Here is a 26,229-nt window from a genome sequence, read left to right as displayed (position 1 = left end):
AATTAAGACCTCACTTCTATTCCTGGCTCTGCCCGGGATGTGCTGTGTTCACGCCGGCGGGAGCTGCCGTCTCGCTCCTCCTGACCTCTGCTTGCCACCTAGGAACTCGGAGCAGCCAACGCCGTGGGGGGACAAGAGGGACCTGGGGGAGCAGGTCTGGGGACCCCTTGGGGGCAGCCAAATCCTGGAAGGTCTCAGCATCCTCCTAGGGTGTGGGATATTTCCATTTCATTAACTACATGCTGCTGCATCCCATTGATCACAACTTGGATTGCCACATCCTTTGGCTAGTGAGCGAGGACTTGGTGGAAAAAAGCCACTGTAAGCTGGTATTTTGCTCTTCACTATGCGTTAAAAATGCAGAACGAAGCAGTAGGACAAGCAAGAGTAGTTGCTGGAAGTAATGCAAAGTAGATCTTCACAATCTATTATTTATAGGCGGAGGGAAAGGCTTGTGTGTTCCTCCAGGAGCCATCCCTGGGCTCTTCTCCATCCGCAACAAAGCCAAACACCCACAGCCTCTCTATTATTAGCAGAAAGTTCTAGTTGGAGGAAGGAGTTTTCTTCCCTGCTGGTTGAGGTGCCCGTGATCGCTCTACTCTGCGAGGAAGAAACAAGCATTTCCCCCTATTCTTTGTGGGGCCAGGGTGTCTGTCCTGCTCTGTGTGACCTTGGATAAATCCCTTGTCTTCCTGCATCTCTCAGAAATGGGTGCTGGCCACAAGCTGCTGTGCTTCCAGGGCTCCCGCTGAATCCACGCGCAGCCCCGCGAGCCCCTGGCCGCGGCGGGACCCTCCGTCCCCAGGAATTCGCTGCTGCAGTGCAGAGCGTGGAGCTGGCAGAGGGGATGGAAAGGAGCAATTTGCTTATTTAACTGACCTTGTCAATCAGAGCCGTCTGCTTTGGCGTGGGAATAGTCGCCGTAAGACACCAGCAGAGCACTAATTACCCCACGTGCTTCGCTGCTTTTCTATATCTATCTATCTCTCTGTATTTTTGGAAGTTATCAGTAAAGCAAAGGTGATCCTCAGATCTCTCTGACTCTTCAGAGACTGAAGGAGAAACCCCTGCAATATCGCAGAGCAGAAAGTGGGGGATGGGAACTCTGTTTTTGCCCCTTTCTGGGAAAACTGTGCGTTTCTTTTGTGGCTCAGAATTTGTGATTTCAGTGGGGTGGGATTGCAAGCCCCCGTTTTCCATCGTCTCCTCGGGGCAGCCTCCCCAGTGCTCCCTTCGGAGTTTTGCTGAGAGCTGGAGTCGCTTTTTGCCCTCCAAAGGTGTGTCTGCAGAGTTTGGGCTGAGCTTTGGTCCTTCTGGGATGCACAGTTTGGTTTTTTTTTAATTAAACCTGGCAGTTTTGTGGAAAGGAGAGGGGTTTGGAGAGGTGTGTTTTTGATGAATCTTCTGGAGATGAGCAGCCAGAATATCATCTTTGGGTCCTGTTGCCACGTCCTCCTTCCATGCCTCCCCAGGTTTCATTTTGCAAAAACTTCAGTCAATAGAAGTGGGAAAAGGAGTTTTGTCCCAGAGGTAATGTGGTTTGGGGCAGGACAGCGAGACATGCTGGGTTTGGGGAAGAAAGTTTCCTAGTTTGTAGATTTTTCTCTGAAACAGAAACATCCTCTTCCGTCCCAGCTCTCAAGCCTCATAATTAATGTGAGGTCATGTATCTCATTAATTACATCCGTGCTGAGCACGGCTGCGTGGCCCTCCTGGGAGGATGGGGGTTGTAGCTCCTGTGTCTCACGCGTGATATTGAGACAGCAACTGAAATGATGTTCCTGTTCCTCTTGCTGCTCCCGCTCCTCTTAATACCAAAAATGAAGCCCTGCCTGGTGTAATTTTTTGGGTTTTGTTTTTTTTCCCTTCAGGTTGGCTAAATCCACCAGGTTATCTTTGTCGGCTTCGGTGCTATCGGAGAGCAGCAAAGCAGAGCGATTGGCTTCCCAGTCGTGCTGAGCCGACACTCGCCCAGGGAGCTCCGTTGTGCCCAAACTCACTCTGCACGTCCCCGGGCCCCCTCGGCTGCCAGCGATGACTGACACAGTGGTGGGTGGCAGCTCAGACCGCTGGATGTGCCCTAGTGACAGGGCCATGTCTCTCCGGGCCAGGTGAGGCGGCGGGGGTGTGGGATGCTGCTGGTACCAGAGGGAGGAAAGTCGCTGGGGTGGGAGGTGATGAGGATGCAGCGACCCTGGTTCCTCCTCTGAGGATGATGGGAGTTGGGTTTGTGCCATCGATGGGGACTTCTTCATAGAATCACCAGGTTGGAAGAGACCCACCGGATCATTGAGTCCAACCGTTCCCATCAATCACTAACCCATGTCCCTCAGCACCATGTCCACCCGTCCCTTAAACCCCTCCAGGGAAGGTGACTCAACCCCCTCCCTGGGCAGCCTCTGCCAGGGACCAATGACCCTTTCCATGGAAAATTTTTTCCTAATGTCCAGCCTGACCCTCCCCTGGAGGAGCTTGAGGCCATTCCCTCTCGTCCTGTCCCCTGTCCCTTGGGAGAAGAGCCCAGCTCCCTCCTCTCCACAACCTCCTTTCAGGTAGTTGGAGACATCAACGAGGTCTCCCCTCAGCCTCCTCTTCTCCAGGCTAAACACCCCCAGCTCTCTCAGCTGTTCCTCACCTAATCCTTGTTTCCTCTCTTTCCCTGTGCCTCCCAGCAGCGAGAAGGAGCAGTAAGTATCTCGCTTTTTTTGGCCTCTTGCTCTTTACCTGCCACTCAAATGATCTTAAGAGAACAGGAAAAAAACCTGCCCTGGGTGCAAGAAGAAAACAATTAATTTTGGGAAGGATTGTGCAGGGTTTTAGTGGATTTTAAGCTTTAAGACCTTGCGGGTCTGCTCAGCCCAGAGAGAAAAGACCCAGGAAAGGTCTTTAGATGAGGAGAAGAATGAGGGGAGGAGAGGTGTTTGCCTTTTGTGTCGTTCTTCAGTGCTGCTGATTTGCAGTGTTGAGTGGCAAACGTTGCTGTGTCACCAGGTTAAAGCTGCTTGCTGTTCAAAAGGTTCTTTGGAAATGATGATAGGAGAGGAAAAACTCTTGTGTTTGATGAAATGTACCCAAAAACCTGTGTGCTCCTGCAGCCATCGCCCCAGTACACAGCTCACTGGCAAACCAGGGTGACACGGGATGCAAGATGAGCCGTGTCAGTTGGTGCTTAACATGGAAAAGGATGGTATTTTTGAAAAAGAAATTGGTTTTCTCCATATGAAACGAGTGGTTCCATATGAAAACCCCTCCAAAATGGAAATAAGAGCTTCCACTTAGTGGGTGGGGGCTTCCTGCTATAGGAAGGAGCTCAGAGGATGAGGGGGTGTGGTAGCCCTTCTTCCCTGGGCTTGGGAATTGATGCCTGGCTGTTGATACCCGCGTGCGATTGCACACGCGTGAGGTGCGTGCCCTCTCCCTGCAGGCTCCCCGCTGGCTGGGCAGCGCAGGGCGGCCAACCCGACCGGCAGCGCAAGAGCGAGGAGCTGACGGATGAGGAGAAGGAGATCATCAACCGAGTCATCGCCCGCGCCGAGAAGATGGAGGAGATGGAGCAGGAGCGCATCGGGTAAGGCGCCGGTGGCACCGTGCTGGTGGGATGAGAGGGACCTGAGCCTCGCCGGTGCTCCAAGGGAGAAGCGCCTCGCTTGGCTGCTTTCCTGGCCAGCAGCTACTGCACTGCAGTGTTTCTCCTGAAAGGGAGCCTGCAGGGGATCTTTTTGAGCTGGCGTTGGTCCTTGGCCAGGAGGAACCTGTGAGCAGGGGAGGGAGCTGCTCAGCGTGCTGCTGTGTTCTGGACCAAGAATTTATAGTCTCATTGATTTTTTTTTTTTTTTTTTTCTTTTTCCTTTTGGTTCAGAAGGGATCATTAATAACGTCTCATTTTGGGAAGTGAAGCTGATGCTGCTTGCCTGGTACTGAGCCCGAGCACCTGTGAGCGCAGGCAGAGCCGTGGCTCGCGTAAAGGTGTTTTATCTTGTTTTGGGAGCACGGATGGATCCATCAGCACCTCCAGCCACATGTCCTGATGGTTAATCCCTCCTGTCACCCAGAAATGAGCTTCTGTGAAGCTGAATAGGTCCGAGTGCTGCCCAGCCGTGTGTTGGAAGCAGCTCCTGGTGGGGTAACCGTGGTGGGTGCTGCGGGCATCCTGGTGCTGATGCGCCTGGTGTGGAGCAGAGGGCGAGGGGTGCCTGTGTCTGCTTTTTTTGCTGCCTTTCCGCCCTGCCTGGGCAAAGGTGCCAGGTGAAATAATTCTAATAATTAGGTATTGACTTGCTGTGTTGATGGTTTTCTGGAGGGGGTCTCCAGAATCCTGTTTGTTGGGTGTCATGCCTTTTTTCATTAGAGAGGAGCACTTTATTCTTGCTGAGCTTAAGCGGCGACAGCTTTTTTCCTCTCCTTGCAGGGAAAATACTCGGGCCCAGGCAGGAACTGTGCTCTCTGCTGCCTCAGAGAACATCAAAGCCCCTCTTGTAGCTGTGGGAAGGGTTTACTTAGCAAGCAGGCGCTTGGCCCTGCAGGGCAGCTGCTTGGTGAAATGGGGAGAGGACCTGCCTGCTCCCGCAAAGCTCACACCACAGCAGGAGCTTTAATCCATCACCTCAGCTGCTTAATAACCCTTAAATATTAAGTGTGTTTGCAGTGCAGGCATGGGGTGTGCTAGCTGCAGCACACAGACTTCCTTGGTGGCTGCAACCTGTTGCCTCTTATGTGGTGGATTTATTTACTTCTATTTAGAAATAGACTCAGAGAATGGTTTGCTTTGGAAGGCATCCTGAAAGCCCACCCTGTTCTAACCCCCTGCCACAGGCAGGGACCCCTCCCACTGGATCAGGGGCTCCAAGCCCCATCCAACCTGGCCTTGAACCCCTCCAGGGATGGGGCAGCCACCCCTGCTCTGGGCAACCTGGGCCAGGGCATCACCACCCTCACAGGAAAAAATATTTGTTAGTAAAAAATACTTTGTTAGGAGCAGGTCTGTGAAGAGCTGTGGCATCGCCTCGGTGGGGGCTGCTTGGATGCGGGAGGGCTCCTGGCTGGCGTTGCGTCGCATTACAACATGCGACGCTTTGCTGGCTTTCTAAAAGAAACCAGGTGAAAGTAGCTATGAACGGTGGTGATTCATTCCCAAAAAGTGCTTACAGACAACATTTGTCCATTTTCAGCCTGGTAATAATTACTCTCCAACACCATGCTCTTTGGATTATGCTTAAATGAACTTTAGCAGTGGGGGAGATACATTTTTTTTTTTTTTTTTTTTTTCTTTTTTGCATTGTGCATCCCTGCAGCTGTTTGCAAACTGGCAGAAGCTCCCCCTTTTCCCTTCGTTAGCCGAGTCGGAGGAGGTTTCTCCTCCTCATTCATGAAAAAGCCGGGTGGAGGACTTCGTAGCGCGAGGGAAGGCTGGCGGATGTGCAGTCGCAGCTGATTTGCCTCCTGTGTGTAGGCGTAGCAGGAGCCTTGCCAACTCCTTTGTGTTTGTTGGCTTGCACAACAAGAGCTGTAGGATGTGCAGCTACAGAAATATGGGACAGCAGCTATATCAGTCTCGTACAGAATCACCCGTTCAGGAGCTGCTCGGACGTTATCCAGAGTAGCTGCTTATATTACAAAATAATCTGGGTTTGCCAGGCTGTCCCTCGGCTGGATGGGCTGCTCCGGGGAGCTGCCACTGGAACACCTGATTTTCTGCAGTTGTCTGGGATTTTCTATTCCTGTAATAGGGGAAAAAAAAAGAAAAATCCATAAAAAATCTGGTTTGAGGCTAAATTAAGGAATAGCTTACACAAAAAGCATGTTCCCCCTTTGGAAGGTACATTCGATGAACACTTGGAGTTGTCTTCATAAGTGAATGGGCTTGAGGGGGTGGGTTTGAGCTTCACAGAGAATACCTGAGCCTTTGTGAAGTCTAGAGCTGGATGCTGGCTGCAAATGAACTTCCTCATGACTTGAAGTCTCTCTTCATTTAGTGCCATCCGTTGGAGTGTCCCCTCTCCTGTATCCATTGTCCCAGGTGTCCCTTGCCTTGGCTGGCCAGGGCAGGGTGGGAAAAAATTGATGCTGCTTGTCCAGACGATGTTTGTGAAATAGGACTTTGTGTCAAATCCAGCTCAAATTAATCTAGCAAAGGAGTATTTTTAGCACTGAGGGTGGATGGAGGCCCACGGGATACGTGATCTGGATGCTGATGAGGATTGTAGGACGGGGACACTTTGGTGTGTGGGTTGTTTTTTTTGGCTGGGTCATTGTCTTATAGCACAGAGAAGGATAATAGGAGCTCAGATCATCTTAAACAGTGATACAGTGTGAGGGTGTCAGGCGTAAGTTGATGAAGGACTTCAGAGCTGTCTGGGGATTAGGATGATCCTTTGGATCAGTGCAGGGGTTGGAAGCTGGTGGGCGAAGGGCTCGGGGGGCAAAGCGAAGCTGCTGAGGGACAGATCCATTCTCATCCCTTCATCCTCCCTGCTTGGCCTGGGCTCGTGCTTGGGGAGTCTCTGTGGCAGCTCTGCCATGTCCTGCTGTGATGATGCTTTGGGGGTGGTGATGCTCCAGCTCTGGTCCGCGAGGAGCTTATTCCTCCTGGCTGCTGTGGGAGCAACTGGAGGCGCTGACTGGCTCTGTTATGGACCTATAATTGGGTGCCATCAATAACCCACCGAGCCTGCTCCACTGCCTAATGAGGTCCACTGTGCTCTCAGCATCGAAGAAAGTATCTTCAACCACCCAACGCTAGAAATTATAATTTCTGGAGAGCGCTTTGCGGCATGAAGCTGTTTTTCCCAGGGGCGATGTGACACATCGCTCTTGGATCTGGCCATGCCTCTGCCTGGGTGCAGCTATTCCCTCCCCTCCAGTCCCCTCTAAAAGTGCGATGGTTTGACTGGTCTCCCTTTGGGTCACAGCCCCTCACCTTTCCTCCAAGGGGACCACCTATCAAGCAGGGTTGCATTTTAATTTGGCTGCTTATTGCTGGGATGACACATGCATAATGCTGGAGCAGATGGCTGAAGTCACAGGGGATTAAGTCATTAACCTCGGTGGCCGGCAGCAGGGATGCTCTCTGGGGACCACAGTCTCATATTTTCTTCCTCGTGTTCAGACAACACGAAAATAAAAATAAGGGCTAGGAAGGGCAGGGTAGTTGCTGGAGGCAGACAGAAACGTCTCCTGAGATGCCAGCTTCTAGAAAAGATGAGGTTAATTCATGGCCAGAAGACAGTTCACGTGCTCCTTGAATTTTTGTGGGGCTTTGGTTCGTGTTTTCTCCCCGAAGCCCCTCCTCTCTCACTTCTATGGGTGGAATAAGCCTGCAAAATAACAACTGTGGTGTAACACATTGCAGGAGGCAGCGGGCACCCGGAGTGATGCCCTAGCACGGCGCTACATGCTTTGAAATGCATGAGTCCTCCAGCCTCCTTGGGCATCTTCCTTCCGTGGCGAGGGCTCTCAGCAGAGGGTGAGCTTTGCAAGTTGACCTGTAAAAGCTTAAACGATGCTTTACCTTTAGTTACCTGTGCGCTTATAAAAGAAGGAAATAGCTTCTAATTTTTCATCCTGATTTTAATTATATTTTCTTTAATCTGTAGCTTGGCTTCTTTTCTTGTCTCTTTTATACCATTAGAATTAGCCTTAATTTAATATTCAGCCCTTTAAGGCACATGATTTCCCCATGGAGGCAAGTCAGTGCTTAATTCTGGAGGCGTTTTGTGACCTCCTTTGTGTTTTACTTGATTTTTTTTGCCACATAAGTGGTGGCTGAATCTGTTCCTGCCTTGAGCTGGGGAGCATCTAGTCCTGGACCAGGTCAGGTCCCCAACTCCTGTGCAGCAGTTCATTGTCTGCAGCATTAAACATCCTCCCTGATGCAGTTTAAAACCCATTAGGTGTGTCTTTAGCCATTCATTTCTGCAGAGTGGCAATGAATATTTAAACACAACAAATTCTTGCGTGCCTGCCCTGCTGTTAGGTCTTGTTTCCCGAGATCATCTGCACTTAATGCCAGTGGCTTTCTGTCCTTTGCTGGATTGGTCCTGGCACAGGGGAAAACGCTGATGCTGTAGCACTGCAGGTCACTCTCTTACGTAGCATCCATCCCAGCTTGAGATGGTCCCTCAACCCCATGAGCAGCCTTAGTTGCACCCCCGTGGGACCCTCCTCTGATATCACAGGAGGTGTTTGCAGGTCTTGCTCCAACCACGAGCCCTTCCCCTGTCTGTACCGGGGCAGGAGGAGGTCTCCCACCAGCCTTTGCTGTGCAGGGACCGCTCGCCTTTCTCTTCCCAACCATATTTATGGTGCCAGGCGGTTGTTAGATTATCAGGGTACTGTTTTATTGCTGTTATTGACCTAGGTGCATGTTAAGCATTTCAGATATAGCGTATCACCTGGTTCTTATGTTTTGTTCCCATCAGCGACTAACACGCGTCTCCGTGGCAGATGATGGATGCTCTCCCTCTCCTAGAGGAGCGATGATGCTCCTGGGTGCTGGGCTTAGCCAACTCCCTGCCACTGGCTCCAATTACTCCTCTCACTGTTTTTTTTTGTTTTGGTTTGGTTTTTTTTCCTCCTATTTTAACAATTTGAAGCGTATTTCCTGCTCTTTGAAGTCCTTCAGAGGCCAGAAGGATGGGCACTTTGAAGTGCATATAATGGTAAGGAAGACGTTGCAGTAGTTCTAGGGACGCGCAAGGGAGAGTGATGAATTGGCTGGCTGGCTTATGGGCAATAAAAATAAGAAACAAAAGATATCTAGGGGAGAGGGAGAGAAAAGCTCGTTGCTGGCTGCTGCGTGGGCAAGAGCAGGATATCCCTGTGGTTATTCTAGGGCAAACAGCCCGTGCACGGGGCTCTGGCACGCGTGCAGTGTGGTGCTGGATGAAGCTGAAGGGAAAGCTTGGCTTTTTGTTCCCAGTTACCACCTTAATCAGGAGCTTCCCAGCCTGTGGGTCTCGATGTGGTACCCCCTTTCCCAAGTCATCCTCCTTTCTGCAGGGTTCATGCCAGGACTTAAAGTGTAACTTTTTATACGCTCCTCTCGCTGCAGCATTGGCATCAGCAAAAAAAAAAAAAAAGCCCAATTTCTCTGGCTTGAATGGGTATTTTAATTAGGCAAAAGTGCTTCGTTTGAAACTGGTGCCACAGGTGTGTGTACTGACTGCTGAAGCTCTTCCACTGGGTAAAAAAAAACCTCTTAAGGAGCTGCTTCTGGTAAATGAGAGGCTGGGAAAGATTTTGCAGTTAAATAATGAATCTCTTGAAATGCAAAGGCTCTTTTTTTTCCGCTTTGATTGTGCCGTTTGTTCTGGTTTCTATAATAAGTTTGTTTGGGCTTGCAGATTTCCAACTGGAAGCTGCTTCTTTTGGAGCTGAGCTTTTGCAGCACTGCAGGGGAAGTGCAGAAGACACAGGCTTGTACTTGTGCTTTGCTGCTAGGAAAACCAAGGGTTTTGCCCCAAAAAATGTTTCCACTGCTGAAGTGGGAGCAATGAGCTGTGAGAGACGCTGGATGATGTGGGTTATTTGCTGCTGGGGGGTTTTCGTGGGGACCCTGCGTTGCACGTGGTGGGACGTAGGCTGGGAATAACTGTGGTGTGATTCCTTTCATTCAAACAAGAAATATTTGGGGAACAGCCAGTTTCCAGGTTTTAATGGGAATAATGCTCATTGTTGGCTGGGAGTTTATGGGATGATGCAGCTTTTTGAAATCACTGGGACCTCCGTGTTTTGCAGCAAGGTGTGTCAGAGCTTGGGAAGGTACCAGGAGCGGATGATGGCTCTAGCAGCTTATTCTGTAGGAAGAAGTTGCCTCTGGATTATCTGGAAAGCACTAAGCAGATGCTCAGGGGCAGGGATAGGCAACTACATCAGGAATAAAGCTGGAGCAGGCAGTTAGGCTGTCAGATAGCAAAGTAGAAAGGCATTAAAGCACCTCACTGCGGTCCAGGGATGTTATTTTTCAACAAGACCTGTTTTGTTCAGGAGACAAACTAGCTCAGGAGGAGAACAGAACTGGTGTATTTAAAGAGCCTGTGGTCCTGTCGCCGCTGAAACTCCAGGCGATGAAGACTGAAGGAACTTGCAAGCTCGTCCATCTGCCGTCTGGTGACACCGTAGCTGTGAACACAGCGAATCCTCCCAGCTGCTGGTTCTGTCTGGCTCTGCTGGCTGCCCAGCTCAGCTTTCTTGTCTCCTTGCTGGGAACGGGCTGCGGGTTTGTTATGACCACCAGGAGCCTCCTCCACATCAGCAGGGGAGGAGAGGGAAATTCCTCAGTGGGTTTTAGCACCGCTGATGTCTTCCACCTAAATGAGAGGTTGCAATAACGCGGCTTTTGTTGGGTAACGTTAGGTGAGTCATGAAGCTGCATCCCCCTTTGGGCTTGACGCAGTGGCTGATGATGCGCTTTGAGATGCAGCGAGTTTCCAGTGGGGCATTTTATGAACTGGAATAGGCTGCATGTTCCACGATGCTTTATTTTTTCCTCTTCTTACTGTTATTTCTTTATCAAGCACCCCTGTACGATAACACTGTGCTTTTCCACGTGTAGTCCGTGGGTGCCAACCATCCTGGGAGTGGCTGGAGAACAACTGCAGGGGCACCGTGTGTAGAGCGGAGCTCATCTATGGTTTATGAGCCATTCCAAGGTGCTGGCAGCCGAGCTGTCAGAAATCTGCAACTGTCGCCAGACATGTAGAAAATGTCTTTTAGACATCGGGTGGTTTTTATGGCTGTGTTAGTGGCTCGGTCAGATCTGGGTCAGGCTGCCAGGGGAGCGGAGGGCAGCCCCGCGGGCGAGGGGGCTGCTGCTCTCCCTGGTGGGCTTGGGTCTCCTCCTCCTTTTCCTCATTCCCTTTCCTTCCTCACGGAGTGGCATAAATAATGCATCCTTTCTCCCTTCTAGTGCTATTTTTAGGGCCAGGATTCTGGGTTAACTGAGCTCACAACTTGCTGCCAGCCCTTGGATGCTCGGCAGCTCCTGCTCCTGCCTTGCAAACTGCTTTTGCTGCTGCTGTTTTTTTCAGAAGTTGCTTAACTGTTGTTTCTTTTTTTTTTTTTTTTCACCTTTGCAGGAAAACAGATGTGTTTTTATAGCCTGTTCTCCAGCAGGCTTTTGCTTTTCACTCAAAGGGCTGAGGATTTCTGTAAAGTAAATTATACGCAATATTTTTCCTAAGCAATGAGAAAACCAATTAATTCATTCGGTCATCCCACCAGAGGCCTGCCAAGGTCTCCTCTCGCAGCTCCTCTGCAGGCAGTCGCTGGCACTGGGTGGAAAGGTTTGGGGAAAAGCTGCTTCGTTGATGCCAAACTGCTTTGTGCGAAGGTGGATTTTATGTGCGTGTGTGTTTGTGGGAGCTGGGACTGGTGGCAGTGTCCATGGCTATAGGGGAATGTAATACTTCAATGTGTCCCCTGGGATGTGTCTTGTCCCCTGGTTGCATTCCCAGAGCTGGAAAGGAGAGGCTCTGCTGGAAGCCGTACCAGGAGAAGGAGCAGCTGGACCAAAGGCGGCAGCTGCCGTGTGGGAGCGGGACCCCTGCACCCAAGTGATGCCTTTGCTCACAGCCCCGTCCCCTTTTCTCTGCCAGGCGCCTCATGACCCGGCTGGAGGACATGCGCCGCAGCGTGCTGGGGGACGGGGTCAACCGCTGCATCCTCTGCGGGGAGCAGCTGGGGCCGCGGGGATCCGCCTGCGTCGTCTGCGAGGACTGCAAGAAGGTGAGGAGTCATCTCTCAGCCCCTCAAGCTCCTCTGTGGTGCGAAGACGTGCACCTCAGCCTTTCACTGTGCGTTTCGCTTGCCAGCATCCTTCCAACGTCACCCCGGGGGACGTCCCTGGGGCTTCTTGCCATTGCTGACTGTGCGCCAGGATTGCTCTGGTTGGGCAGCTCTCATTACCCTTGCGTTCCCCAGGGTGATGCTGGTGCCACCGGGACCTCTCGGTGGCTGTGGCGTCCCCGCTGCCACCTGGTGCTTTGCTTTCCCTGCAGAACGTCTGCACCAAGTGCGGGGTGGAGACCACCAACAGCCGGCCCCACGCCATCTGGCTCTGCAAGATCTGCAGCGAGCAGCGAGAGGTGAGTGTGGCGGCCTGGGTGCTTCTCCTGCCCTGGGTGCTCCTCATGCCCGAGTGGGGATGTGATGCCTGCCTTTGAGTTTTCACTCTGTGCACTGTCCCCACCCCAGAACTCCAAGACCGGACCAGTTCCACACTGGGAGATGCTCCCAGGGACTTTCAGCCTGTCCCCTAGCATTGTTAGGTCTTGCCCAGCTGCTTGAGTCTGGTTCTTAGAGGATGAGCTTGTTTTCTAGATAAAATACCATTTGGGTTTTTTTCCCTCAAAACCAAAGTCTTGGGGTTGAAGAGGCTCTTGTGGGCAGAGATCGGCTCCTTGCCACCCACAGTGTGTGAAAGCTGAAGAGTTATTTATCAGGAGGGGCTGTGGGGTTGCTGTGGGGCAGGGGGATGTCGGGGTGCGTGTCCTCAGCGTTGTCGGCACCCAGGATCCCCCCGAGATGTGGTTTCCACCCTGCTGCCTGCCCCCCCAGGTGTGGAAGCGCTCCGGTGCCTGGTTCTTCAAGGGTTTGCCCAAGCAAATGCTGCCCCAGCCGATGCCCATCAGCAAGAACAAGGGACCCCAAGCCCCGAGCGAGCCCAGCCCATCAGAGCCGCCTGCCCAGGACCAAAAACTCCCCTCCCGTGCGCCCACCCGAGGTAGGTGACAGCGGGGAGCTGACCCCTTCCCTCCGTGCGAGGGGCAGGATCCAGCCAGCGTGGTGCTGGGTCTCCTTCCCGTTGTTTGCAAAGTTTGCAAAAAGCATCCAGAGCAGTTGTGGAGCTGCTGCCTTGTTGTCTGAAGAGTGCAGAGGTTGTCCCACTGCTCTCCCTGCCTGCTGAAGCTTTTTCCAGGCTGTCCAAGTCAGGATGGCTGGCTTTGCAGGGATGTCCTCAAACCAAGCAGCCCTGGGTTGGGACCTGGGGTGCCCAGCTGGGGGTTTAGGCAGCGCCCGGGTATGAATACGATGATTCAGAAGCCTAGAAAGAAAATAAGAAAGGAAACGGAGGGGGGAAGGAGTGGTAGCACAGCCTGGGTTGGCATCGGTGGGTGGGTGGGCTGCAGCTTCACTGCTTCTTGCTCTGTTTGTGCCCCCAAGGCCAGGCGGACGCCGAGCTGGACTCTGATGGTAAGCGCTGGCGTTTGCACCCTCCCCTGTGCCGCTGCCTCGGTGCCGCCTGTGCTGAGCCCCCTCTCTCCTTCCCTCCTTTCCCCATGGTGTTTTCCTCGGGGAGGCTGCAGGCAGGACCCCTTCTTGCTGCTGCCACCCACTGCGCGGGAACCGAGTTATTCTGGGGCTTCCCCACCTACCGCACATGCCTGGGCTTGGAACGCTGCAATTTCAAGTGCTGAGCAGAATTGCCTCCGTAGGAGTCGTTTCCTGATGCTGATTGATGGGTGTTTTTCTGGTTATTTAATGGCAGTCCTTAGAAAACCTCCCTTGGAAACTTTAGGAGGCTCCCAGGGCGCTCGTGTGCGTTGGTGAGCGATGGGGCAGCTGAGCTGCTCTGCCCCTCTTGGGTTTTGCACTTAGAAGCTCCTTGTGGTTCACACCCAGGCTTGTGCTGGGCTTGGGTAGCAGAGCAAGGCGAGGATGCAGCAGCAGATTTTTATGGATATGCTTTGCCCCCACAGCACTCGCAGCCCCCTGAGTCTCTGCCTACATCACATTTAATAGCGATGCTGGCTGAGGGAGCTGCGATAAGTGGCAGCAATCGGTGCCTCCTGCTTACAGGGATGAAGCCACGTTCCTTGCCAGGGCTCACCAGTTTCTAACCTCATACATGCTCTGGACCCGCATCCCTTGGATGCTGCTGCCGGCACCAGCAGGAGCCAGAGTTGGTGCTCCCACTGCTCCAGGACCGGCTGTGCTGCCGGGGGTTCATTTCGAATAATAACCCCTATTTTCACGGTTCAGCATCAGAGTCCAGAGGTGATGAGATTACCTGACCCTGCCTTTTGCTGCTCCTGCACGGGTGATGGCGAGGCTGCAAACCCTCCTCTTCCTCTCCCTTTCCTCAGTGGTGTGGAGGAGGCAGTTGAGGGGCTGAGGGCACAGCCTTGTCCCCCCTAGCAGCCCCCTCTGTCCCACCCTTCCTTTAGCCCGGAGTCCGTTGTGGCAGCGAGAACCCGGCTGCCAGATGGCTGGGGGCACACAGGAGGTTTTAGTGGCTGAGTCGTGGCTGGTGGGGGCTTCGCTCCTTGTTGTGTTGCAGGGAGGTGGCATCTCGGTGGGTGAGGTGGGTGGCACAGCCTCGCGCTGAGCTGTGCTCCCTGCACCCTGCAGTGGGGATGCTGGGGCGAGCTCCGCGTAGGGGTACCCGGGCTCCGCTCACGGTGCTGGTGGGAGGCTCCAGCTGAGCCTTGGCAGAGCTGTGCCCAGACTGGTTGTGCCGAGTGATGATCTTCATCTTCCCACACGGCAGCAGTTGGGGAAACCACTTAATTAAGCCTGTTTAATTGCAACGGTAATGGGCACCATTAAGCTTTCTGGCCCCACAACAAGCTGCTTTTATTAAACTGCTGGCTTGCCTGCAAGTTGGGGAGGTTTGTCAGGCTCCACAGGTTCCTCCTGGTGATCAGCATGCTCCTGATGTGCCCATGATTTTCCTAAAGCTCTCTTGGAAAATTATTTATCGCACCGCTATTTCTGCACTGTGGGGCTCCTGGATGTGGTTGCTCATTTTTCCTCTTCCCTTCAGCATCGTGGCTTTTCTACCTCCCTCCTTTCCCCCACCCGCAATCTGTTGCGTTTTACTTTTTCCTTGTGCCCGGTGACCCTGAGAGCCCAACCAAGGATAAACATCCCATTTATGTCACAGCAAAGATTTATACCTGGTGTCTCCGCCACGAGCCAGGTGAGCGCCGAGACCTTTTCCATCCCGTCGGTGGGTTGCAATTTATCACCACGAAGCGGTCTCAGCACCCTGGTGCGCGCGGCTGGGATTTATCTGCTGGGGTGGATGGAAATGAGAGGCAAAGGCAGCTGTCACTGTTGTCTCGCTAATAAATGGAAGATGATCAGCAAAAAGAAAATATCATCCCCCTGTCCCAGGGACTGTGAAGCTGTAATGACATTAGGGGTTTGATGGGTGCTGAGGACTGGATGATGGATGCCTCTGCCCTTGTTTTCCTGTGGGGCTCTTGTGTCTCCTGGTGTCCTCATGGTTTGTTGTGGTTTTTTGGGTTTTTCCAACCACCACGGGCAGGTTTGATGGTGCAGAGCCCTCCTGTTGCCCCAGACGTGGTGGGTGGCTGGCAGTGCTCGATGCTCTGGGAGTCACGCTGCGCATCATCTACCCACGTGCTCCTCCTGCTGATAGCCAGACTGGGCATCACCCAAGCAGCTCCTCTCGTGCCTGGCTTTGGGGACGGTTGGGTGGTCGGAGCATGACCCTCACTGCCTTTATCGCTCTCCCCGCAGGCAGCAACGCGACGGCAGCTGCCCGGGGGAGCCACGCAGCGCCCAGCCGTAAGCCGGCCGAGGGCAGGCAGGGACCGTGCGGCAGCGAGGATGCTGACGGCCACGACTACAATGCCGAGAGCGGGGTCAGCAGGGGCCCTGGTGAGAGCTGCTCTTCTGTGGGCTTGGGAGGAGAAGGAGGGCTGGGGAGCACAGAGCTGGCAGGGGTTGTCTCAACAAGGGTTGTCTCTGCTCGACGTGCAGCACTAAGTGATGCTGAGGGATTTCACACTGCAGAGCATTGGTGCTTGCTGCCCTCCAGTACCTGGAGGAGGCTACAGGAAAGCTGGGGAGAGACTTTTTACAAGGGCATGGAATGATAAGACAAGGGGAATGACTTTAAATTGGAAGAGGGAAGAGTTAGATGAGGCATTAGGAAAGAATTCCTAATTCCAGGGAAGCTGTGGCTGCCCCATCCCTGGAGGTGTTCAGGGCCAGGTTGGATGGGGCTTAGAGCCCCAATCCAGTGGGAGGTGTCCCTGCCCATGGCAAGGGTGGAACGGGATGATCTTTTAGGTCCCTCCCATCCCAAACCATTCTGCAATTCCCACACCACTTGCCCGCTGTTTTACACCGCTCATGTAGGCACTGAGCTTACAAATGTAATTGGTGAAGCTAAAGATGGCTGGAAAATGTCCCAGTCCTCTCTGACTCCTTGGGAAAGAAAGGAGTGTTCAATGCCAGGATAGTTGGCTCATGCCTGGATGCATTTAGGGCTGCCCGGGCTTCTGCCATGAGAAGCCAGTGTTTTAATTCATGTTAAAATTAACCCTTGTGAGGGTGCCCCCGTGCCCCATCGCTGCCTCGGGATGTGCGTGCGCTCCGGGGATGCTGTGCAGCTGCTGGTTGGGTGTTGAGGTGGACGGGGGTGTGATGGGTATCGCAGTGATGCTCACGGGTTTGTTCACCTGCCAGCTCAGCCCAGTGCCTGGCTGTATCCGCATCCATCCATCCATCCTTGTTCCACTTCTCCTGCATCTCCTGCTTCTGCAGGCAGATCGGCGTGGTACGAGGTCCCCCTAGTGAAACGCTCCCCGCTTCAGCCTGGGCTGCGCATCTCAGCACTCGCCATCTCCATCCATCAGCCAAACCTCTCTCCCTGGCTGGAACACTCTCCATCAACAGGCAAAGCCCCCAAAGCCTGAAAGGCTGCGGCTGATTCTCCTTTCTCCTTGCAGGCGTGAAGCGGACCAACTCCCTGCAAGCCCAGCGGCCGCCCCCACCCGCTGCTGCCAGCCCCGCGCCTGGTCCAGCAGCACCCCAAGGTAGGACGCGATGGGGATGCAGCCAGGATGCTCAGTCCCCGGGGGGGACACCCCAACGCGCTGCTGTGGGCAGGGACCCCCCTGCTTGGGACAGCGTTGGTGCTGGGTGAGAGGGGGATGGGGGCTATCGCTCCGGTGAATCATAGAATCATAGAATCATAGAATAGTTTGGGTTGGAAGAGACCTTTAAGATCATCTAGTCCAACTGTGTCCGTCCCCAGCTCCGCCAGCAGCAGGAAGACCGGATCCCGGGGTGGCTGGCCGGTTCGCGGAGAGACAACAAGGTAAATCTGTGGATCTGCTGTGGAGGGTAGGGAGGCTCCAAAGGGGTCTGAGCAGGCTGGATAGCTGGGTTGAGACCTATGGCGTGAGGTTTAACAAGGCCAGATGCCGGGTCCTGCACTTGGGGCACAACAACCCTATGCAGTGCTACAGACTAGGAGAAGTCTGTCTAGAAAGCTGCCTGGAGGAGAAGGACCTGGGGGTGTTGGTTGACAGCGACTGAACATGAGCCAGCAGTGGCCCAGGTAGCCAAGAAGGCCAATGGCATCTTGGCTTGGATCAGAAACGGCGTGACCAGCAGGGCCAGGGAGGTTCTTCTCCCTCTGGACTCGGCACTGGTGAGACCGCTCCTCGAATCCTGTGTTCAGTTCTGGGCCCCTCACCACAAGAAGGATGTTGAGGCTCTGGAGAGAGTCCAGAGAAGAGCAACAAAGCTGGTGAGGAGGCTGGAGAACAAGAGGAGTGACTGAGAGAGCTGGGGGTGTTCAGCCTGGAGAAGAGGAGGCTGAGGGGAGACCTCATTGCTCTCTCCAGCTCTTCTGGGCTCTTCTCCGAAGGGACAGGGGACAGGACGAGAGGGAATGGCCTCAAGCTCCATCGGGGGAGATTTAGGCTGAACATTAGGAAAAATTTTTCATGGAAAGAATTATTGGGCACTGGCAGAGGCTGCCCAGGGAGGGGGTTGAGTCCCCTTCCCTGGAGGGGTTTAAGGGATGGGTGGACGAGGTGCGGAGGGGCATGGTTTAGTGTTTGATAGGAATGGTTGGACTCGATGATCTGGTGGGTCTTTTCCAACCTGGTGATTCTCTGATTCTAAACCGGCTGCCTGTGAGGGGCTGGGGGGCAGAGCACACTAATGGGGTCCCTCCCACAGCCAGCCCACCGCTGGGACCCCCAGAGCCGGCCCGTGCCACTGCCAGGGAGGAGCGAGGAGGGGGCTACGCTGTGTCCCCTGCCAGAGAGGAGAGGCCAGCCCGGCAGCCCCCGGCCTTCCAGCAGCCCCCCGCCGTCCCACCGGCGCCTGCCGCCCCGCTGCGGCAGCAACCGCAGGAGGAAGAGGAGGAGGACGCCAACAGCTACGACTCTGATGAAGGCAGTATGTACCCAGGGCGCCTGGCGGAGAGGAGGGAATGGGAAACCTGGCATTTTGAGGTGGTTGCTGTGGGACAGTGACTCGCATCATGAAGCGGTGGGTCTCTAGCAGGGGGAGTCCTCGGGGAACGCTGCTTCCAGATGGGGCTCGGAGCCAGGGCAGGATCTTCAGTTGGTTTTGCACCACATTACTGAGCTCTGACATTGTTGGTTTAGGCTCTGTGCTCACACAACCTTCCTGTTTCCAAATTCAAGTCCCAAAAGCAGCTGCCTCTTTCCGTTAGAGCATCCTTCACTGCGGGAAGCATCGCTAGACCTGTCTGTAGGAAAGGCTTGTTGTTTTCAGTACCTTTATGCAGTGAGATCTTGGTGTTCAATCCTTTGCTCCCCTAAAAAGAAATCTCCTGTGTGAGGGTGAGTGTCTGTGGCAAGGCAGGGCTTCACCTGACCAGCCTGTTCCCACCCAGGATGGGAAAAGCTGCTCTGTGCCCTGGGTGGGTGCAGAAATCGTGCTCAGATGGGACCAGGTGGACCCAGCTGAGGTTCTGTGCTAACTCTTCATCCCTCTCATCTTTTCCTGGTGAGCATGCAAAGATAAGCGTGAACTGGTTTCCAACAAGTCAAAACAGGAGTCAAATACCAAACCTCGGGGTCTGGGAGGAGGTGCTGGCCACCTGAGCTGCCACATCATCTCAGGGTGGCCCTGGGGTGGGGTTGCCCTCAGAAGGGTTTGTAGAGCTACGTCCTCCGTTACCTGATGAATGTTTAAGTCGGCTCAAAAGCTCCAAATTGCCCTCCCTAGGTAGTTCCACCTCTGTGATGCTCTGATGACCAGAGCTGATGGATCTGGCTGCATTTGTGTGACAGGTTGGCTGATGCCAGCGCAGTCTCACGTGCATTATAAGGCTTTTACGTTTTAACCACAAATCTTTCCAATTACTACTAATCAGGCGTGATTAAACATGGTTATTGGCTGGGATTTTAACGAGGTCCTGTTTCCAACTCCTCTCTCCTGCTGTCAGCTACGCTGGGAGCGCTGGAGTTCAGCCTGCTCTATGACCAGGAGAACAGCTCCCTGCACTGCACCCTCATCAAGGCCAAAGTAAGTGGTCCCTTCCCTTTCTTTTACTGCCTAAAGCCCATCTGATCCCAGCTCCCCTGGTCTGATGGGTTGGAAGCAGTGTGGCCACTGGCAGAGACCCAGCTGGGGCTCCTGGCTGGGAAGGTGAGCTCTGTGGGGCTTTTCCTCGTGTGGGTCTGATTTTTTCTGCGCTTCAGAACACCCGCACCTACTTGGGGCAGAGAACGAGGCTCTTGGCTTGCTGAGCATGTTTTCTCTTTACTGAGTTACTTCATGGGTAGCTTTTTGTCTTCCTCTGCTTAAGGAGCATTCATGCACCAAATTTTATTATCTTTTAGGGCTTAAAGCCAATGGATTCAAATGGCCTGGCAGATCCCTACGTCAAACTGCACCTCTTGCCTGGAGCCAGCAAGGTGAGGCTTTGCTTGGTTTGGGTGCATTTTGAGTTGAGGGTGGAGCAGAGGTTTCTTGAAGCCTCCTGAGGTCCCTACCTTGCGTCAGACTCTCTCCTCTTGATTTCTCTGCGCAGTCACTCACTGCTACTAATTTACCCAGGAGGTATCTCTGAAAAGTGATGATGCTTGCAGAACCTCTCCTGTGCCCGAGGAACAGCTTATCCTGCAGACAGGGATCTTCTTAGGGATGAGGGAGTGCTCCAGAGGAGGTGACACTGCTAATACATCGCAAAGCATCTGACATAAAATCTGATAGTTACTGGGGTCTGAAAGACCTTTTGTTCTGAAGCTGCAGCGTGTTCTCCTTAGAGCTGTGAAGAAATCACTCAGAGTTTATTTAATGGTTAATCCCCACCCTCCCATCCAAAAAAACCTCTGGAAATCTTACTTTCCAGCCCTGCTAAGTTGATCTCAATGGGGAAGGAAGGGCTGACCACCACTGGCCCGGTGTCCAAGGGGTGTTGGAGCCTCGCTCAGGGGCTGCAGAGCTCTTTCCTGCAGCAGAGCTTTGCTCAGATGAACCAAGTGTAACACAAGGAGAAAAGCTGAAAACAAACCCCTTAGATTTACAGGTTTGTGAGCCAGAGGTGATGGAGCATCTAATTTACGTTCCTGTGCCTGGAACCTAAATTTAAGTGGTGGGGAGTTCAGGGATGTAGTTACACCCTGTTTTGGTTTGATGCTGTAGTCAAATAAGCTGCGAACGAAGACGCTGCGCAACACCCGTAACCCTGTGTGGAATGAGACCCTGACCTACCACGGCATCACAGATGAGGACATGCAAAGGAAAACCCTCAGGCAAGCGGAGGAGCTGGAATATCTCTGGGGTGGTGGGATGAGGACTGTGGGTCTGCTTGCATCTCCTTGCAAGCCAGTTGTTCCTCAGGGGGGCACCGGCAGTGAAGTGCAGGTGTTGACAGAGCCCCTGAAAAGTGGGTTTGGTCAAAATCAACATCCATCACATGAACGTGCTGATTTTGAGAGGTCTTTTTAAAAAGAGAAAGAAAGATATTTTGACTCTGTCATTTAATATGAAAGTACTGGACTTACAATTATTCTTACCAGCAGAGAGGTTTGTGTATTTCATATCTGTATGTAGTTTGATGGTGTCCCAGCAGAACATCCAGATGTCTCTAAAATTTCTGGTATTTCTTTCCTTTAGGAAATTTCTCCCTTTTGATTTCTTGCCCCACTGCAGCATACATGTTAAAAATGTTGCTTTGCTTTGTCCACCCCCTGAGCTGTGCTGTTACAGGAATGGGTTTGTGCTTCGGAGTCAGGTACTGCTCCAGCCTGGCTGATGTTCACTTTCCTGTCCACTTCAGGATCTCCGTGTGTGATGAAGACAAGTTTGGTCACAATGAGTTTATTGGAGAAACTAGAGTTTCCTTGAAAAAACTCAAAGCCAATCAGAAAAAGAACTTCAACATCTGCTTGGAGAGAGTAATACCAGTGAGTCTCTGACAAATTTCTTTCTGCTGCCATTAACGTTGAGGTTGCTAACAAACGACATGTGAGGGAGCTAGTGGTGAACTTGAAGCTGGAACCAGCCAAGAGCTGGAGGTGCCTGACTTCACTGGCGTCTTTAGGAGTTGGATTCCCACCCATGTCTGTGCTGATGTTGCACGTCAAGGCTGGGAGATAAGAGTGTGGTAGGAATCCAGGAGAAGTGACTCCAGGGTTCTCCCTGGTGGCCACACATCTGCTGGTGTTGCCAGTCTATGCTGGTGCGTGTCGCTGTGGAGGAGAGGGCAGGTCGCTCCATCCCTGAGCTCTGCTCCCCAGTGCTCTGCGTGAGGTGCTGAGTCTGTTGATGTGGAGATTGATGGAGCAGATGAACGTACCTGAGCCCCCTTCCACTCCCAAGGCCAGTAAAGAGCCAGGCTGGGCTCCCGGGGCTGTTTTTGCTGTAGGACTCTGCCAGCTGCGGTCACTCATGGCAGTCTCTTCTTCTCTTCCCCATCCAAGATGAAGCGTGCTGGAACAACTGGCTCAGCCCGTGGGATGGCGCTGTATGAAGAGGAGGTAAGAGTCCTTGGAGGACAACATGCACAATTCACCCATCTCTCATGAACAAGCCCCCTTTTTTTACCCCCTCATGGAGGTACGAGGTTCCCTTATATCCATCTTGTCTTTTCTGCTCTGCAGTTGACAGTCTTCTGCACTCAGCCCCTGTGTCCCCGTCTCTTGTTGCTTCCTCTTGCAGGTAGATCGCGGTGGGGATGTGGAGGAACGTGGGAAGATCCTCGTGTCCCTCATGTACAGCACCCAGCAGGGCGGCTTGATTGTCGGCATCGTACGCTGTGTGCATTTAGCAGCCATGGATGCCAACGGATACTCTGACCCTTTCGTTAAGCTGTAAGTGGGAGCTGGGGACGGCTCGGTGTCAAAACACGTGGTCGGGGAGCCACCAGCTGTCCTGAGGCAGTAGCTGGTGCTCTGAGAGCTCCTTCCAAAGCCACTGGAGAGAGATGAGCCTTTCCCAAATCCATTGAGACTCGTGCAGGACTGAGCTGCCCACTGATCATGCACGTGCAAGATGATAACGCCCTGTCTTGGCTGGAGCTTGGTGAGACTGACCCAGCCCTTAGGTCCATCCACTCCCCGTTCGATCCAGAATGCACAGACCCAACGACCACCCCGTAGGCGCAGAGCTGGAGGATAAGAGAGGTCTTTCTCCCTTGCTTTGATCCACAATGCCTGCATAGTGGAGAGGGTTTGATGTCTTTCTGAGCCTGACAAGGAGCATACGCCCCCTCTTGCTGCCCCATAAGCCCGTGTAGCAGCTGGGAGCCTGGGAATCGTCCTGCTGTGCCTATCTCCGTCCCATGCCGCATCTCCACTGCAAATAAATTGGCTTAATTGGTCCAAATAGTGGTATTTGCTGTGGTTTCTGCTGGTGATGCAACTTGGAGCGGGTCTCCTTGAGCAGCAGGGCACCCAGCAGCGCCCTCAGCTGCAGAGGCTCCTGCCAACATAAGATAATTTTAACTCAAAGCTCATAAACTGCAACACGGAGAGGACCCTGCAGTCATTCCTGGTTGTGGTTTTCATTGCTGTTTTGTTGTTGTCTTCAGGAAAAAAAGCTCTGTTCTCCCTAAAACTTATGCAGTAACTCGTGTTGAACATTTTGCGCATCTTCTCGTAGCTGAGTGCAACCGAGTAGTTTTCCTTCTCAAACTCTCTCATTTTCTACGTTTTCCATTCCCACAAACAGAAGATTATGGCTTTCCATTTTTAAATTGGCTTTCCATTTTTAAATCAGCTTCCAACACAGATTTAATTAGTGTCAACTCTACAATTTAGGTAGGGTCTGCAGCCAGGCTGTGAAGTCCAAGCCCTCATTTTTCTCATGGTCTCTTGCCGAACCTACCTTGACTGGGTATACTGGTCTGTGTGGTATTAGACATTAATGGGCTATTTTTAGCTTTATATTTTGAATGTTTCTCCCCATCTCTAGATGTGTTTAGACATTCTTGGCTGGATTTTCCAGTGGCCAGGCTCGGTGGCCCAGACAACCGCCCTCATCTCCGGGTGACCAGCCTGGCTGCTCATTTTCCACGTTCTCTGACTATTTCAGCCGCTCCCCACTATCAGCCTTGGCAAGTTCCTCCCTAGCAAAACACAGAGCTCATCCATTTTTTTGCTCCCTAAAACACCTACAACCATTTCTTTTAGCATGGCTTGGGGAAAAGAGACTTGAGAGCGATGTATGGTTTGAGGAACATCAATAGCACCTGTACAGGCTCGCTGCTCTGAGCAAGAGGTGCTCCCCCAGAAAAGCTTCTGCTGAGCTTAGTGCTCTGCACAAAGCAGGTCTTTATGATTTCCTATGTCTTGTCTAGCAATCCAGAGGGAAAAACTCCAATATTCAGGATTTTACTCATTATGCATTTTTTTAGATAATTTTAGAAGGTGGGAAAGGAGACTGGCTAGCCCATTTCTTTGCCTGAAATATCTCAAGTTGTTTTTCTCTAGCCCCAAAACTTGATTTTTTTTTTTAAAGCTTACAAGCTCTCACTGTTCTTTTGCACTTGAGTTTTGAGCTGTTTTGTGTTGCCTTCAGTTGGCTGAAACCTGACATGGGAAAAAAGGCCAAGCACAAGACACAGATTAAGAAGAAGACATTGAATCCTGAGTTTAATGAGGTGAGGATAGATCTATTTTTATTTTTAACTCTACTTTAAACTGGTTTGATCTATTTTATTATTAAATCAACATAGGTAATTACTGTGTTGTGTGGAGGAGGTGGAAGACAAACTCCCTGAGGTCTGGGAGGTCCTTTTCCCCCTTCTGCACCAAGGAATATTTAAGGGGTGACTTTGCCATGGGAGATCTCACCAGTTCAGTGCTGGGAAGCACCGTGCACCCTAAATCCTCCCTGCTGCTGGTGCTGCTGACTCCTTGCCACCCGGCTGGGGCTGTGGGTGGGTCGAGCATCCCCATGGGGTCCTGCAGCTGGTGCTGCCTTGATGGGACACCTACAAAATGCTCGCTTAGATACAAGGAGTGAGCTCTGCATATGGGTTTGTGCAGCGTGCTGTGATCCTGGGAGGAGAGGGTGCCGCAGGGGAGAAGCGTTTTGCTCTTCATGAGTGTGTTTTAGATATCCTCTCCCTGGATTTTGAATTCAGGCTGTACAGAGAGATCATTTGCAGTTTCTTCACTGCAGTTTTGCGGGTGTAATTTCCTGGAATGCCTGGGGTGATGTGGGTGTTCTCCTTCTGCAGGAGTTCTTCTATGATATAAAACACAGCGATCTGGCCAAGAAGTCACTGGACATTTCTGTCTGGGATTACGACATCGGAAAATCGAATGATTACATTGGTAAGCTGCAAGTCCCTGTGCTCCGGGCTGTGGTTTTGATGCCCGACACAGAGCTCACTGGATGGGAGGGAGGTGTGCGTAGGTCACCTGCCCCGTGAGGAACCCCGGCTGAACTTTGAGGTGGGACCATGCAGGTTGGTTGGGTGCTGGTATCAGGCCATCAAATACAGTACAGCCACCTCCAGCATCCCGTGGGGTCCTCTGTGCAGGCAGAGCACAGTTGTTTTCTTGAGATTTTAAATCCAAGAGGTGGAGAGAAATATCCCGATTGTGAAGTCTGTGCTCACAGAAGCAGTTTACTGGGAAGTTGAAGTCTCTGAATGTGATGTCTCCCTTTCTCCCAGGAGGCTGCCAACTTGGCATTACGGCTAAGGGGGAGCGCTTGAAACACTGGTATGAATGCTTGAAGAACAAGGACAAGAAGATTGAACGCTGGCACACCCTCCAAAACGAGAACCACGTTGCCAGTGATTAAAGGGAGCTGCTGCCCACACCTCCCCAAACAGCCCGTCCTCTGGCAAGCCCCTGTAGGTCTCTGGTGTCCGTCTTCCAGCGCAGTCACGCCTTGCTACATGCCTCTGGTCCCAGGGCAGCATCCTCCAAGCATCCTCTGTGCCCTGTCCTCACCACCTCCTGAAAACCAACCCAGATCTTTTGTATTCCCCTCCTTTGTTTTTCTCGGGGGGGAGGGGGGTCATTGAATTATCCTGGTGTGCGATTTTGTCAAGCAATAGTTACCTTCTGACTGCTCCTCTTTCTCACTAGTCTCACGCACGCTGCGGTCGCCTTCCTGTTGTGTGTGTGATGCTCTGTGTTCCTCTGGCTCTCTGCTCACGTGGCTCATCCCATCACCAGCAGCTCGTGGCTCCTTTCGTGGGATGTGTGACCACCAGCCTGGCTGCGCTGTCGTCCAGCGTGATGGGGTTTGAGTGCTGGTGTTGGAGCAGCCTCTTCTGCTTGTGCGATATCGATACCTCAGTTGCAATAATGAAAAAGCTGTTTGGTTTTGATGTGGGTCGTAACCATAGCCTGGTATCCGTGTTGTGATTAGGCTAAAGCCTGTGTCACCGATATAATCCTGCAAGTCCTGCTTGAGCTTTAGTTCCGATCTGGTACATTTGAACAATATTGTGGTACATCCTTTGCTGAGAGGATCCACCAACGATGTGATAACAATAATGAGAAATAGGGAGCTGCTCTGTGCTTGCGGGGAAACAGAGATTTGGGTTGGTTTGTGTTTGTTTTCAGCCTCTACGTGTGGTTCCTTTCACCCGAGGAACTCGCATGCTCCATTGCTGTAGGAGCACACTCATTTTTCAAGCTTGTGACTACCTCCTCTTCACACCTTAGCTGTGTAATAGTGACTAGCTGAACCCTGAGGGCAATCCTTGCACCCTCCTCAGGCCCCCCTTTCCATTGCTGACATGCAGGAGGGAAGCAGAGGGAGAAGAACCTTCCCACCAACCAGCTGATGTGTGCAAGGATTATTGCTTTAAAAATGCTACAAGCACTGAGATTAGCTGGAGCAGTTACAGGTCTTCCGACTTTGGGGTTGTGTTGTTTTGCAAATTGCATAAGAACTGCTGTCTTCAACCTGCGCTTTAAGGATCAGCTGGAGGTGTTTGATTTATTCTTGATAGCAGGAGAATCACGACGCTTTCAGACTGATGCTGCTTGGGTTGGGTACTGTTTGCAGTCTCTG

The 26,229-nt window shown here is 52.4% G+C and overlaps 1 protein-coding gene across 1 annotated transcript; it reads left to right on the top strand.

Annotated features, from left to right (window-relative positions):
• Positions 1-1,972: 1,972 nt before the first annotated feature.
• Positions 1,973-26,229, top strand: RPH3A (rabphilin 3A). The gene is made up of 19 exons (XM_069870880.1): positions 1,973-2,111; positions 3,425-3,568; positions 11,595-11,724; positions 11,997-12,083; positions 12,556-12,721; positions 13,162-13,191; positions 15,487-15,627; positions 16,704-16,790; positions 17,012-17,074; positions 17,947-18,168; positions 19,187-19,266; positions 19,584-19,658; positions 20,389-20,498; positions 21,026-21,152; positions 21,669-21,725; positions 21,907-22,058; positions 23,767-23,848; positions 24,431-24,527; positions 24,872-26,229. Exons 1-19 carry the CDS (start codon positions 2,035-2,037, stop codon positions 25,000-25,002), a joined length of 2,058 nt encoding a protein of 685 aa, XP_069726981.1. The 5' UTR covers positions 1,973-2,034; the 3' UTR covers positions 25,003-26,229.

The sequence above is a fragment of the Phaenicophaeus curvirostris genome, chromosome 17 (genome assembly GCF_032191515.1).
Source record: "Phaenicophaeus curvirostris isolate KB17595 chromosome 17, BPBGC_Pcur_1.0, whole genome shotgun sequence".
NCBI lineage: Eukaryota > Metazoa > Chordata > Aves > Cuculiformes > Cuculidae > Phaenicophaeus > Phaenicophaeus curvirostris.
This window is presented reverse-complemented; position numbering and strand designations above follow the sequence as displayed.